Source organism: Xyrauchen texanus, chromosome 4, assembly GCF_025860055.1.
Source record: "Xyrauchen texanus isolate HMW12.3.18 chromosome 4, RBS_HiC_50CHRs, whole genome shotgun sequence".
Taxonomy (NCBI): Eukaryota; Metazoa; Chordata; class Actinopteri; order Cypriniformes; family Catostomidae; genus Xyrauchen; species Xyrauchen texanus.
The window spans coordinates 30,096,373-30,111,851 of record NC_068279.1 but is presented as its reverse complement, the minus strand read 5'-3'; the positions used below and the strand labels follow the sequence as shown (position 1 = coordinate 30,111,851).

The following is a 15,479-nucleotide window of genomic DNA, read 5'->3' as shown; positions in this document are numbered from 1 at the left end:
GAAAATGTTTGCAATGAAATAAGCAAGAAACTTTACTTAAGAATTCAGGTAAGTAACAAGGACAAATCCAAAATTGTAGTCGGAAAGCAGGCAATGGCAAAACAAGATGTGTGCACTCAATACTTCACAAAGTACAACTGAAAACAAAGTATTTTATAATGACACTAATGGGCAAATGTGATGAGCCACAGGTGGTGTCAATAGGCCAGGGATGGAGAACGTTGATTGGCTGATTGTGAGGCTGGTGTCATAGTTCCTCCCTCTGCACAAGCTGCACCTGAAGCCAGAGTTTGCCTACCAGGCTGTTGACCTCGGAGTTGGAGTAAGGCAGGCAATTCTTGGATGACCACGTAGGCTTGGGGATGGTTGGTCAGGGTGAGCCAGGTGAAATTCCTCAATGAGGGAAGGGTGAAGTATGTCATGAGCTGAACCAGGACTGTTCTTCAGGGCCATAGCCTACCCGGTCTACGAGGTACAGAAGCTGCCTTCCCCAATGTCTGGAATCCAACAGAACCCATACAGTATATGCTGTTTCTCTACCAAGATCTATTGAGGGAGGAGGTATGGCAGATGTAGAGGATGGGTACATGGGACTGTAGTAGACAGGCTTCAGTAGGGAGACATGGAACTAAGAGGAGATCCGATATCTGGATGGTAACTGTAGATGATATGTGACTGGGCTAATGCGTTTTCAAATCTTAAACGGACCGATGTACATGGGACTGAGTTTTCTGGAGGGGAGCTGGAGCATCTAGGATATCATCCAACCTCTTGGATCAGCCTCTCTGATTGTCCATTTGATTCAGGATGGTAGCTTGAAGACAAGCTGACATGATGCTTACAAAACATTCTCCAGACTCTGGATATAATTGTGATCTTCTGTCTGAAACAATGTCCTCAGAGATGAGCAAACATGCTCAAACGGACATTCAGCCAACTCCATTGCAGTGGGTAATTTAGCAAAGGGAATGAGATGGCACATTTTGTAGAATCCAACTATGATGACTAGTACTGTAGTATAGATATTAGATTGGGGCAGATCGGTTAGAAAGTCCATTGCTGTGAGACCATGGTCGATGGAGAATGGGTAAGCATTCAAGTTTACATTTGGGTAGGGACTGAGCACACATACGAGGCAGTACACTACGAAATCCTTCACATCGACGTGGAGCCTTGGCCATCTGAACTTGTGGGTAAGTCATTTTATGGTCCATGTGATGCCAGAATGACTGGAGCCAAGGGAGGTGTGAACCCAATGCACGAGTTGAGTTCGAATTCTAGCTGGGACATAGGTCTTGGCAGGAGGTGTGTTAGGTGGACTGGGATCAGAGTGGAGTGCTTCTTGCAGGGTATTCGTTATATCTCCCAATTAATTGATTCTGATGATCAGTCAGGACCACAAACAGATGAACTGCTGCCTCTAGCCAATGCCAACTTGATGGCTAGAAGCTCATGGTTTCCCACATCATAGTTACGTTCTGCAGAAGACAGCTTATAGGGGAAAAAGCTTGGAAGGTATACCATGGTGCTGAGAGAGGACAGCTTCTACTCCAACCTCTTAGACATCAATCTCTACTACAAACGGAAGTGTGGGTTCAGGCTGTTTTAAAACTTGGACTGTTGTAAAGAGCTATTTGAAATGGTTGAAGGTAGATATGGCAGGATGTGATCTGTCAGGTTAGAAATGAGCAAATCATCAATGTACACAATCAAAAATGTATTTATTATGTATTGGAAGATTTCAATGATGAAAGACTGGAAAATTGGTGAGTTGGAAAGACCATACGGCATCACAGTGTGTTCATAGAACCCCCTGGTGGTGATGAATGCAGTTTTCCATTTGATTGTAGGCGTTTCTGAGGTCTAGTTTTGTAAATAAGGTTGCTGAATGGAGTTGTTCCAGAGCAGCAGGGATCAATGGAATTGGGTAGTGGAATTTGACTGTGATATAATTTAGGGCACTGTAGTCAATACAGGGTCTTAGCCCCCATCCTTCTTTCCTACAAAGAAAATACTTGCAGAAGGTGACTTGGAATGTCTTATAATGCCAAGACTTAAAGCTTCATCAATGTAATGATTAAGTGTTTAAGATTGAGAGATGGAAATATTTTGTTTCAAGGGAGATATTTACCAGGAAGCAAGTCTGCTGCACAGTCTCAGGTGTGAGGTGCAGTTAGCGCAGCTGCCTTTGACTTGCTGAACACATCCAGGAACCCGTTGTACTCCACAGGATTATTATCAAGGGTGCTTTATGAAGCGATTTCCACTGAAGTAAATTGACATGGCAAAGATAAGCATGATGTGAGACAGTGGGTTCACCAAGACAGAAGCTCACCTTGTCAACAGGAGATTAAATGGTCATGTAGCTGAAGTCAAGGGTGTCCAAGGACCAGAGGATCTAAGTGACTTGATAAGGAGCAGTTGTAATTCTTTGTAGTGTACTCCCACTTGCAGAGTAAGATTGGCAGTTTGGGGAGTTACTGTCTGTTTACACAATGGTTGACTGTCCAGTTAGTGGATATGAAGGGGAGGATGGTTTGAAGGAGTGCATTCAACTTTCTGGACAGTTGTTCATCCAGGAATTTGCTGGCAGCTCCTGAGGCCACTATCACTGTGAGAGACATGGAGTCAGGGCCAACTGATTTATGCACAGGCACAGAGAATTGTGAGAAACATTGAGTAAGTCTGAAGTTCTCAACCAGAAGTCTGACAGATATTCTTCTCTGGATGGGTGCATGGGACAGTTTGATTGCTGATGTCCATATAAATTGATAATCAGGGTTAGGTGGACTTTGAGATTGCCTTGGAGTTGATAGTGGACAATTCTCGGAAAGACTGAGGCTCCAATGTGTGGTGTTCCTTTCATCTTTCCCGTAACCTTTTATCCAGGCATGTATGGTATGTCAATGAGGGACTCAAGGTCATTTACCCATTCTTTGGAGGCCAGTTCATCCTTGAGGATCAGACAAGCCATGGTGATAGGTTGAGATCAGTTCATCAGTGTTCCACTGGCTCTCTGCAGCAAGGGTTCAAAATGTGATGGCATAGACCGCAGCACTGAGATTACCCTGACAAAGCTTGAGTTGGTTAGTTGCTTCCCAACAACTGACTGAATGGTTAAAGACCTTCTGCATTTCTTTATTGAAAATCTGATTTTCCATTGTTGTTCCCAGATCGCTGTGGCCCATGCCAGAGCTTTACCAGTGAGGAGAGTGGTAATGGCTGCAATGCTGGAACAGTCAGTGGAATATCTGGTGGGTTGTAATTTGAATGCAAGGGAACAATTGGTTAAGAATCCGCAACACTCAGCTTCTTTGCCATAAAATCAAGGGGGCGCTGGTAGGTGTGGTGCAACAAGGGCACTGGAGGGGATCTGGAATGATCATATATGTTAGCAGCTGCTGCCGTGGGTGGTTGGGCTGGGGAATCGGGACTGGTCATAGGTTATAGGATTTCCAGTATTTCAGTTAGCAACAATTCATTTTGGGCTTAAGTTTCCTCTTGGCTATTTAGAAGTGTGGCATGTCTTGCTACTGTGGATCTTTGATTAAGCAATGCTGCATGTAGCTGTTCAAGCACAATAGCAATAGGAACTCTTGGTTCAATCAGATGCTTTTTTGGGTCCTCCATGGTGAAGTATTCTGTAATGAAGCAAGTGGAAGCCCTAGTGCAAAGCCAGAAACTTTACTTAAGAATTAAGTTTAGTAACAAGGACAAATTCAAAATTGTGGTCAGAAAACAGGCAATGATACAAAACAGGCAATGACAAAACAAGATAAGGCTCTGTAAGGTGCATGCACTCAATACTTCACAAAGCTACAACTCAAGAAAAAAAAGTATTTTATAATAATACTAATGGGCAACTTTGATGAGCCACAGGTGGTGTCAGTAGGCTGGGGATGGAGAACTTTGATTGGCTGATTGTGAGGCTGGTATCACAATTCTGAAATCATGCTGGAATATACCAAAATAAAGCTAATAATTTCTGAAATACAAAGTTTTATCAAATTCTTGTTAATAAAGACTAATGTGTGTGTGTGTGTGTGTGTGTGTGTGTGTGTGTGTGTGTGTGTGTGTGTGTGTGTGTGTGTGTGTGTGTGTGTGTGTGTGTGTGTGTGTGTTTTAGTCGAGGAGACCAGCTCTTAGAGGTGGATTCTATAAGCCTGAGACATGCAGCCCTGAGTGAAGCTTATGCCATTCTGAGTGAATGTGGACCCGGCCCAGTCAGCCTCATCATTAGCCGACATCCCAAACCCAAAGTAAGAGCCAAACTTTGTATGATCTCAATTTAACTCTGTTCTAACTCTTGAAAAAATTATATCCAAACTATCTCATTAATTACTAAGTTTAGGAAGCTACTGAGTTTGGGAACCCTGCTGAAAAAATTCTTAAACCAGCATACTGGTTTCCTGGTCTTAGATGGTTTAAGATCAGTCCAATTTTTAGCATTGTGTTTTAGTCATAGTTTTAGTTTTTGACAAAAATATCCCTTAAATTTAGTCAAGTTTTCGCCATGTTCATTCAAGTCAATTAAAATGACTAAAATGACAGATTTTAGTTAATGATAATGTGCAAAATGACAAAAACATTTGTCAAACTGTTATAGACCAAAGGTTTTTATTTGTATTTTTTATACTTTTCTCCCAATTTGGAATGCCCAATTCCCACTACTTAGTAGGTCCTCGTGGTGGCGTGGTTACTCATCTCAATTCGGGTGGTGGAGGACAAGTCTCAGTTGCCTCCGCTTCTGAGACCATCATTCCACGCATCTTATCACATGGCTCGTTGTGCATGACACTGTGGAGACTCCGCATGTGGGGGCTCATGCTACCCTCCACGCACAATTTACCATGCACCCCATTGAGAGCAAGAACCACTAATCGCGACCACAAGGAGGTTACCCCAGGTGACTCTACCCTCCCTAGCAACCGGGCCAATATGGTTGCTTAGGAGACATGGCTAGAGTCACTCTGCACACCCTGAATTCGAACTCGCGACTCCAGGGGTGGTACTCGCAGAGCTACCCAGGACCCCAGACCAAAAGTTAATTCAATATTCAAACATTTAGAATTTTTTTTTAACATTTACTAATTTAAGCATTTATACAACTTTAAAGACACAACAAAATACTACTTGTGAAATCCAAAGCTCCTGAAATAATTGCATAAAAATTAAAAATAAAGGTATTAGCTAATTTTCAAGTTACTGTATTTTGAAATCACCTTTTTTTAGGCAAACATTATTCACTCAGTGCAAGTTGTGCATTCTGACTAGCACGTAACTTGTTCAAGATCAACTGCTGATTTGCTTCATTGTCTGTGCAGATTACATATACAGTATGTTTTGGACATAATAATGGATCACATGTATAAATCGCATGTGTTTGACTACGGTAATTAACCTGTTTGTATAGCGGTTTATTTAGCTGGTTTTCAGCGCTTTTGTGTTCATGCAATTCAAGCAGAGAAATGTCCAACACACTGGATTAGATGATTCAATTGTTTCTCCTTTTTGTGCACTGTTAATATCTTGCAGTATGTTTTTCTCATCAACATTTTCATCAACATTATTCAGGGCTTGACATTAACTTTTTGAGGCACTTGTCCTTCGGACAAGTAAATTTATGTTTCACTTGTCCTTGCACAAAAGTCACTTGCCCGGGTAAAGATTTATAATTTCATTTATTTTTTTGTGTTTTGCTAATGCAGAATTCGAACAAACCATTGAAAGCATTTAAAACATTTACACAATTTCTGTTATGTACTGTTTTGCAGCTTCGTCCCAAGATCCTTTGGTAACATACAGACCGTGCAGTTACTTGAAAGAGGAATTATTTACTGCGTCATCTCAGTTACAGTTCAGTACATTATCAGGGCTTGGAAATACTGTGACTTGCTAAAGTAGGCAAATGGCTAGTAATATTTAACTATGTACATTGTACAACCAATACAAATGCTGTTAAAGGATTAGTTCACCTCAAAATGAAAATTTTATGATAATTTACTCACCCCAATGCCATCCAAGATGTTCATGTCTTTCTTTCTTCAGTGGAAAAGAAATTAAGTTTTTTGAGGAAAACATTTCAGGATTTTTCTCCACACAATGGACTTCAAGCACAACCATTGCTCAGCAATTGAAATAAAGTTGAAATGAAATATAAATAATAGATGATTTTAAATTAGAAACAATGCCTAGGCAATTAACTGATATGATATGCCTAAATAAATATGATTAAGCTTAACAACACGTTGAAGTCCAAATCGATGCAGTTTAAAAGGGCTTTGAAGTGCTTCAAAGGGCTGTGCACGTTCCCAGCTGAGGAATTGGGTCTTTATCTAGCGAAACGATCGTTCATTTTCTAAAAAAAAAAAATATTTATACTTTTTATAACCACAATTGTTGGTCTTGTGCTGGTCTCGAAATATTATTTTTTTTATTAATAATTATAAAATAAAAAAAAGAAGTCGGACGATTTTGTAGTTGGAGGAGAAAATTAGATGGAATTTTCATTTTGAGGTGAACTAATGCTTTAATGCTTGCTTACAGTAGCTACACAGCTGCCGACGCTAAGTTAGCTAGCTAACGTCACTTACTTGTCAGCCAGGTTGGGTTGCGCCCGACAGACGCCACAGAACATTACTCCGTCTTCATAAATAACCCAGTCGAATTCATCTTTCCATTTGGTTAAAAAATTTCGTTCCCGTTTTAATTCGTATGTTGTTGGTTTAAGGTGACTTCTTGTTTTTGGAGCTTTTCCTGGCGCTTGGCCGGGCTGCGGAGCCTGAAGAAACATAACTCTCCACCACTGCTGCCAGCAAGGTTTTCCAGCCCAAAACCTCGTCAAAAACCGCTAGAATTGGCCAAACCCGGTAATGATATTTTTCCGCAGTGCTGAATGAGAAGAGCCATACTCTCGAACCATATACAGAGAGGTAATTTAGGCTATAGGTGATTTATAAACAGTCTGTTTATAACCTGAAAAAATAACGAGGCATTTTAATGTTTTCTAAATCAGTGTTTGCTGGAAATATACCTCCATCTCCGATGTAAAGCGGATGCCTTTAGAGAGAAATTCATATGGATTGCATAATCAGACGGTAACGTTAGGCTATTTTCTTTCGATTCGAATTGGTTCTTTAAAAGTGGACATTTCAAGCTTTAGCCTAACGTTACATAGACTATATTTTGTTTCAGTTCAGTTTCAGTTCACGGAGACCATGAAAGCGCCTGATTGTTTTATTTTATTTTGCAAAAGCACGTTTTCTTGTTATTGTGAGTTTACACAAATAAAAGTAGTTGCAAATTATGTATTATTATTTTCAGTATGACCAGAAATGATAGAGTATTTAAGTTGTTTCCACTGTTGATAGGAAAACGCAAGTGTTCGCGCCCGCGCCTCTGTTCCATGCAGTGCGCGCTCCACACTCCGCACAAACCCTTGGATATGCGTCAAAATCTTGTGTTTATTAAAAAATTAGTTAGTTTCAAATCGATTAAATTAAATCTGTAAAATAGACGTAATGAGTGGCACATAACGTGAAGTAACATGGCATTTTATTTTGTTTGAAATTTAACTTGTCCAGCTGGGATAGGCTCCAGCCCCCCGCGACCCTGTACACAGGATAAGCGGTTGACGATGGATGGATTTAACTTGTCCGGTCGGACAACTAATTTTCTCTTCTACTTGTCCTACAAAAAATCCACTTGTCCCGGACAAGCGGACAAGCCTTAATGTCGAGCTCTGATTATTTATTATTGTCATAAGCATCTTTTTCGCTTCGTCTTTGTTACTGTTGAAAAAAAAAAACCTTCTTTCTACAAACATTTGATGAGATTATCACTGATTAAGATGGTCTCCCAGCCTGGCAAAGCTGATCTTCAACTAAAGTTCAGTTTATAATTAAATAAGCCCCAAAAATCTGTGTAGTAATTTGGTCACACTGTTTTTCAGTCATCTCCTCAATAACTCACTAGTAATCTCAGTCCTCTCCCTCTGCCATATATCAAATGTAAATCAAAAGCACCATCCACCTATTAATTTGCCCCGACCATGAATCATTGAAGTAAACAACATTCATTTAGGGGTGTGCGTTTGGGTGGTTTATGAGGAAATTTCTTTAGGTTACAAACTGGTAATTACAAGGGTATTATGCTATAAATGTGGTTTATGAGGGCATTTCTTGTGTCGCCATAATTCAAATCGTTTAAAAACATACTAAACAAGGTTTTTTTGAAAATGTAAAAATGCAGAACGTTTTTGTGAGGGTTGGGTATAGGGTTAGGGGATATAATCTACAGTTCGTACAGTATACAAATCATTATGTCTATGGAGAGTCCTCATAAGGGTAGCTGCACCAACATGTATGTGTGTGTGTGTGTGTGTGTGTGTGTGTATGTACATAGCCTATGTGTGCAGATGGGTATTTATGATTGATTGTCATAGATGGACTGTAATTTTGTTTTTGAAAACCAGGGTATTCATTATACGTTTGATCAGTTCTGTTGAATTTGTATTGAGAAAGACACTTGCATTGAAGTAAACAAAAAAAAACCGAAAATGTATCTTGCAAAACCTGATTTGTTTCCTGATCGAGACAAGAGCTTTTGTGCCAGAGTTCTAAAAGATAACAATAGATCTGCCTTTAGCAACATCCTTAGTGTATACAACCCAGGGCAACATCTGAAGCATTCACAGCCAGTCGCTGTCACAATACCTGTAATGCTCTCCATTATGTAAATGTTATCCATATTTAATGTGAAATGCCAGAAACAGAATCAATAACAAGAAAAGAAATGTTTTCTTCATTGAATGGATTAAGTGTGGTGTCTTTGGTGTCATTTCATTGCAGTACTGTTTTTCAAAGGTTTCCACTGATAAGAAAAAACCTGCATTTAATATATGACAAAGATTATAAGAGTATGTACATTTAAACATAATATTTGGAACCAATGTAAAGCTGACTCTTTTCTGCTTAACAAAGAGTGTCATCTTGTGGTCAGTACTGACATTTCCAAAATAGGAAAGTTTCCTACACAGCAGGCCATTTGCAGTAAAAGTTTTGCTCTTGCTGTTACTGTGTGATATTTAATCAAGGTATAAGCTGCTGGCTGGAACTGGTGTTTTTCCAAGCTCTATGGGATTCAAGTGTTTTATATCTTATATCCCTCATTGCCTCTTTCACCTACAGGTTTCTGAACAAGAGATGGATGAAGCGATCGCTCGCTCCACACACAGAGATAGCCATTCTTCCCATTCACTGGGTAAGACACCCTGTCTACTCTAACTAAAGCCTTTATGGTATCTACAGTATCAGAAATGTAAAAGCTAGATGCATGTAACTTTATTTTATTATTTTCAGTTTAGTTCAAAGCACTGAAAAGCTGTTTTGGCTTTGATTTCTAAAGTTTTGGACAACATATTAACACATGATTAACATATATTTTTATTTAAAATCTGACTATCATTTGTGGTCTCCTGATTGCCTTGAGAAACACAAAAAAAAAATGTTTTTTTTTAACATCAGTAGGGAATACTACATGCTTGTTTGAAATTTAATCTTGGCCATGTTTTGTTTGATGTCTGTTCTCTGATTTTAAAGACTGCCATTTTCCTTTGTGCTCTCTTGCACAGGCCTGCCGTCCAAGAGTCAATCTCCCACTGTTAAGGTCAAGCAGGGTGGTGAGGGTAACCCAGCTCTCAGCTGGACCATGAAGAGATTCCTGGAGCCAGCTAGCAGGGTAAACTTGCAACTCAAACTTCTGTGCACAGGGGAAATCAGTTAATCAGACGTAACAAATTAGCATTAAATTTGAGTTATGAAACTTTACAACATTAGTTTTCAAATCACACTTTGCATCAGAAAGAGGCTTTTAAATAAAATATTTAAACATCAACCTTTATCCTGATTTCACTGAGTTCCCAATGTGACTTTCTCTCTTTATGTGTCCCTGCAGCAAGGCTCGCTGAGTTCAGAAGCAGAGCTTTCTCAGTATTTCTCAGTTCACAATGTGCCCAGTCAGTCTTCCCTCTCTGAGACCATGCCGATGGGATCCAGTGATGATGACATGCTGCACAGCAGCAGGAGCTGTAATACTTCAATGGAGGAATCAGCTGCACCTCAGCCACACGGTAGCACCACTAAATCTCAAGTGCCATCTTGATTTTTCCTGTGTATAAAAAATATAAATCACAATATGTCAGTGTTTGGCTAAAACTATAATTTGTTTAGTCAAATCTTTAGGACTGACTGTCCCCACTGTCATTTTGCAAGCAATGTAATCAGATCTGTATGTGTAGTTTGACAGTATAGTCAATAACTTGTATACAGTGGCTGCCATTGTATTGACTATACATAGTAAGAGAGTAGTTGTCGCTGTGAAAGAAAGATTGAAAAAATTAGACATTAGTGTCATAGCATTAATGCTCTAAATTAGTGAACTTAGACTGCTGTTGACAATCAGTACCTGCAGGATTTTGTGATTCTAAGAATTCTCAACTCACTCTCAACTCACTCAATTCAATTTTCTCTATGTTTGACAGCGGCAAAACAAATGCTTGACTCGCTTCACACAGTCAAAACATCTCCAACTGCACAGCTTCCATTCTATCATCTCCACATAGGGTTACACAACTGTCCCATAGCTGGTACATCCCATATTTTGGCTGAAATAACAACATCTAATGGGAATCCTAGTCCTGTATTATATAGCCTAAATGCATGAGGGGGATCATTATCAAATGATAATTCCTAGTCTAAACTTTCAGGGGACCACAAACGGCGTGCATATGTCACATCTAGCATTTCTTCACGGGCTCTTCAGGTGCTGCTCTGAGTGCGGTGGGCAGTGCAGGTCAATGAGTGCTCACATAATGTGATTTTGTATCAGAAAATAGAAAACATGGACTTCATGTCATATATTAAAATGAGTAAAATGTGATTACAATTTTCAGTGCTCAAAAATGGAAATTGTCTTAAATAATCACGGTTAGATCAAATGATTGCTATCTGATGATAAGCGCAACAGGTCCAACTGTTAATATAACTATGTTTTTAGTTTACAGTTTTAACGTAGGTCTACTGTTTTAGCCAAAGTTTACTTGCATTGTTTAAGGCTGAAATTTTAAACATAAAAAAAGATTAAGGATCTTCCATTAAAATCGTATTAGCCATATCATGGGCTTCACCTCTTAAATGTATGGGATTTATTTTTTACTTGCTAACTGTATAATAGTAAATACATATACAGTTACTATGCATAATAACATTAACAGGTAACACAAAAAAAACTAGCTGCAAATCACATTGCAATTTTGGACAAAAGCAATATTTTGGGCCTCAATAATCAGGAAAAAGTGCAGCGTAATCCTGGTGGGACTGGACTGTACTGCACATTGTGTAAACTGTTATAATCACGCCATATCCCAGATGATGAAAGTAAATACTTGTGATCTGGTCTGACCGTTCAGACTGAAATGCATTTCCAAATATCTTATTTTGATCAGATTTCAAATTACATATCGATGTGGTTTGGATAGGGGTTGTAAAAAAAAACAAAAAAACACAACGCTTCTTTTTTCTTTTCCCCCACCTTCAAATTCAAATCGAGTCGGTACATCAAAAGATTTTATTTATTGCCTGTTTTAAAAAGGTCTGTAATTGATTTTTCCTTAATTACTAGAGCTATATATTTGTCTGTTCTCTTGTCATACAGGGATATACAGGGAAGATTCTTATAGAGGCTCAGATTGTAGTCCTACAACCCCAGACTGTTCTAAAGCCACTGCTGGTTTTGGTCGTGCTGGAGACCCTCCCCACCAGGCCAGTGTGTGCAGCAGCCCCAGTTCTGTGCGCAGCCCTCTTCTCCGCCAGCGTCGGGTCATCTGCTATGAGGATGAACCCAGTGATGATGAAAACGACCTTGAAGAGGATAGTGGTCCCATTCATCATCTTCTCCGTGTTGTAACGGAGGGAGCCCACCACCACCAGGAGGAAGACTCTGGTATAGTAATAGCCACCTCATCTCTTGAAGTTGATGACGAAAGCCAGGACAGCAGCGAAAGCCACAGACAAATCAGCAGCGAGCCAACCACTCCACTCTATGGCAGCTCGCTAGAATCAGAGGAAGGGCCTTGTGGGCCGCCTGGTGTGGAATCTCCCTTCATGCCCATTCGCTGTATGGAGCACAACTCTGGAGCAGCTGTTGGAATGAACCTTGGTGTGAAAAAAGAACCCCATCGGGAAGGGCAGGAGATCAGACGCTCACCAAAGCTGGAGCACAAAGCCGTGACTCGTGTGAAGAGCATGATGAGCATTGAGTGCCCCAACCCTCCTCAAAGACCCAAGGGTGAGGATTCACCATTACTCCCATCAACCCCTGCTCAGGCCACGCAGAACAACACACAGCCTCCCTGCAGACTGCTACATTGCAAGAAGGCTGAATCCAGCGAGCTAGCTGGGGTCTGCACTATTGAAACCATAGTGCTCCAGCGTAGTGATACTGAGTCTTTTGGTCTGGATCTGGAGATTAAGTCCTCTCCTCTCAAGGTGCTGATCACAAGGTTGAGACCAGGAGGTGTTGCAGAGAGGGTAGGTTGAAATTCTTTTTTATATTTGTATTGATTTTCTTACTTTTTAAAAATGATATCACAATTTACTCACCCTTGTGTCATTCCAAGTCTGTATGTCTTTGAAATACAATTGCAGTGGATGGTGCCTTAAAGGAATGTTCCGGATTCAATATAAGTTAAGCTCAATCGACAGCATTTGTGGCATAATATTAATAACCACAAAGATGTATTTTTTTACCTGTCCCTCCTTTTCTTAATAAAAAAGCCAAAATCGAGGTTACAGTGAGGCACTTACGATGGAAGTGAATATGGCCAATAAAAGTGAATATGGCCAAATTTTGGAGGGTTTAAAGGCAGAAATCTCAAGCTTATAATTTTAGAAAAGCACTTGCATTAATTCTTCTGTTAAAACCTTTGTATTATTTGAGCTTTAAAGTTGGTTAAATCGTTGTTTTTACAGTCATTTTAGGGCTTCAGTGTTTGTTGACATTACATTGTCATGGTAACAAAGTTGTCAAATTGGCTATAACTTCACACAGAAAAGGTAAGTGATTTTATTACACTAAAATCATGTTAACACGTATATTGTTTACATCTTGTGGTTATACTTCTGAAACAGTGAGTATTTTATTTTTTACGTTTATGGATTGGCCCCATTCACTTCCATTATAAGCACTTTACTGTAACACAGATTTTTCTTTTCTTTTTTTTTTTTTAAAGAAAAGGAGGGGCGAGTGACATTTTTGTGGGAATCAATATTTTGCCACAAATGCTGTCGATTGAGGTTAACTTGTATTGAACCTAGAATATTCCTTTAATTTAAAGCTTATAGGACCCAAATTTATCATAAAAGTATTCCATAATGCTCATGTTGTTTTTAGTGCCACTGTGAACTAGCTATCTCTTAGCACTCATGAAGGTATTACGGACATCTGAATTTCCAATGAAAAATTACTTAAGTTTTGTGTTGTTTCTTACCAAAATCCATTGTACACCTCCAGAAGACATGGAATATGATGCATGTGTCACATGGACAACTTTTATATTCTTCCTTTTTAAAATTTGTGATTAAGTCATTGACAGAGCATTCAAAGATGGCAGTCTGGTGCATGTTCATATACAATTAAAGGTGCGCCCAGTTATTATTACTTATTTATTTTTTGCCATTTGCAAATATTTTTAAGAAAAAATCATTTATTGTTTTAAATGTTTTACATTGAAATCAGATAAACACTAGTCATATTAATCTTAGAAAAAAGTTGCTTTATTCTAAATAGTGGAGAGCACTGCCATGTTGAGATCATATGACCAGCAGAATATTAGTCGCTTTATCTCGATAATCCCCAGTAAATGGATGTTTTCACTCTAAACAGAAATATTACTGTACCTTTAAAATGCAGACGAATGCAAGAACACATCCTGTGCGAAATGCCCCTAAGGTGTCCGTGGGAAGTTGTGCGGTGTATATTAGGGAATACTAGGTGTAGGGCAGTCGTTCTACAATACACAGCTGGTTGTGGTCAGAGGCATGGAGGAACTATCTCCAGAATTAATCATAGGGATGCATTTCACCCATTTTTCTCTCATCTGTTCATTAGGATGCCTCAGGGAATATGAGTGTAGGCGACGAGATTGTAACTATTGGTGAGACCCGTGTGTGTACATCCACCTATCAGGAGATCTGTGACCTCATGCACAACCTGCCAGTCACATTGACCTTAGAGATTAAGAAACCAGTCTCAGGTGAGTAGCAGCCAGAATGTTTGTTGTTTCCTGGAGGTATGGATTTTTCCAATTTGTTTTCTCATTTATATGTTCCACAAGAAAGTTGATCCTTTAAAACAACTTCATAACTTCACAACCTATTTTCTCTGGTTGTGGATCTGAGGATTCAGTATAATATAACTAAATAGCTCCCAATTTATTTGTATACAAGTTATAATCAATCCAAAATTAATTTGATTTGAAAGAATAGAAGTTAATGCTGTGTTAGTGTCATGTTGCTGTAGATGCCTCCCTCCCTGCAGACTGTGGTGCTCCATCATATTCAGTAATCTTACAGCTAATTCCTAATTATATAAAGAGTGCATAACAATTTAAACAAATCTTGTTTATACTATACAAAATACTGTTAGCAGTTGCCACTGCAATAAAAAGACCAGTCTGTCTTTTCCCATGCTGCCTTAAAGAGATAAGAGTACTACAGACTTCCCCTTTCTGGCAGTACTCTTCACCAGCTCAAAGGGAACTGCAGGCTGCTGGCTATTTGTCAATGGTGACTATTGATTATCTTACTACAGTAGCCTCTGTAGAAGTGTAGATTAACAGCACTAATGCTTCTTAGAGGCCTTTAGTCATTTTGAAATGTAGATTTGGTGTTATTGCTCTGACAACTGTTGCAATGCTACCTTCAAATTTAAAATGTTTTTTGAAAGAGGTAATATTCATTATATTTGATTTTACGTTGTCAAAAACTTTGTAATCTTTACTATACTTTATTAACTCTTGTTCTTTCTTACTAGTAGATCTTTTGAATCATATATTTGATTTTGGCATACAGAGCAATAGCCTCAAAAAACTACTGTTCAGTTGTGTTAATATATTTGTTATGTGTTTGTCGGACTACAACACCTGTCTGTCACCTAATGTTTATATGTGAATAACAATACATTGTGTGTCTATTACATAGAGCAGTGGTTCTTAAGCTTTTTTGATGGAGGTCCCCCTACTTCATTCCCTTTGCTTTTCTTGAATTCAAGCAGATGGAGGGCTATATCTGGGGCATATAAAATGAAAATGCAGAGACAGAAACTAATAATAAAAGGGGTATTGTTATTATATTTCAAAAATAAATGAAAAGAACAATAATATTGCATATTTTGTCCCACTGAAATGCTCATTCTACATTACA

General features: G+C 39.0%; 1 protein-coding gene across 1 annotated transcript in view; it reads left to right on the top strand.

The window, feature by feature from the left end:
• pdzd2 (PDZ domain containing 2) overlaps nucleotides 1–15,479 on the top strand; it is a 98,907-nt gene that overhangs the window by 71,402 nt on the left and 12,026 nt on the right. The window contains exons 13-18 of the mRNA XM_052125962.1: nucleotides 4,127–4,259; nucleotides 9,189–9,261; nucleotides 9,632–9,738; nucleotides 9,955–10,129; nucleotides 11,713–12,587; nucleotides 14,167–14,311. Of these exons, the coding sequence (XP_051981922.1) occupies nucleotides 4,127–4,259; nucleotides 9,189–9,261; nucleotides 9,632–9,738; nucleotides 9,955–10,129; nucleotides 11,713–12,587; nucleotides 14,167–14,311 (1,508 nt within the window). The remainder of the gene's footprint in view (nucleotides 1–4,126; nucleotides 4,260–9,188; nucleotides 9,262–9,631; nucleotides 9,739–9,954; nucleotides 10,130–11,712; nucleotides 12,588–14,166; nucleotides 14,312–15,479) is intronic.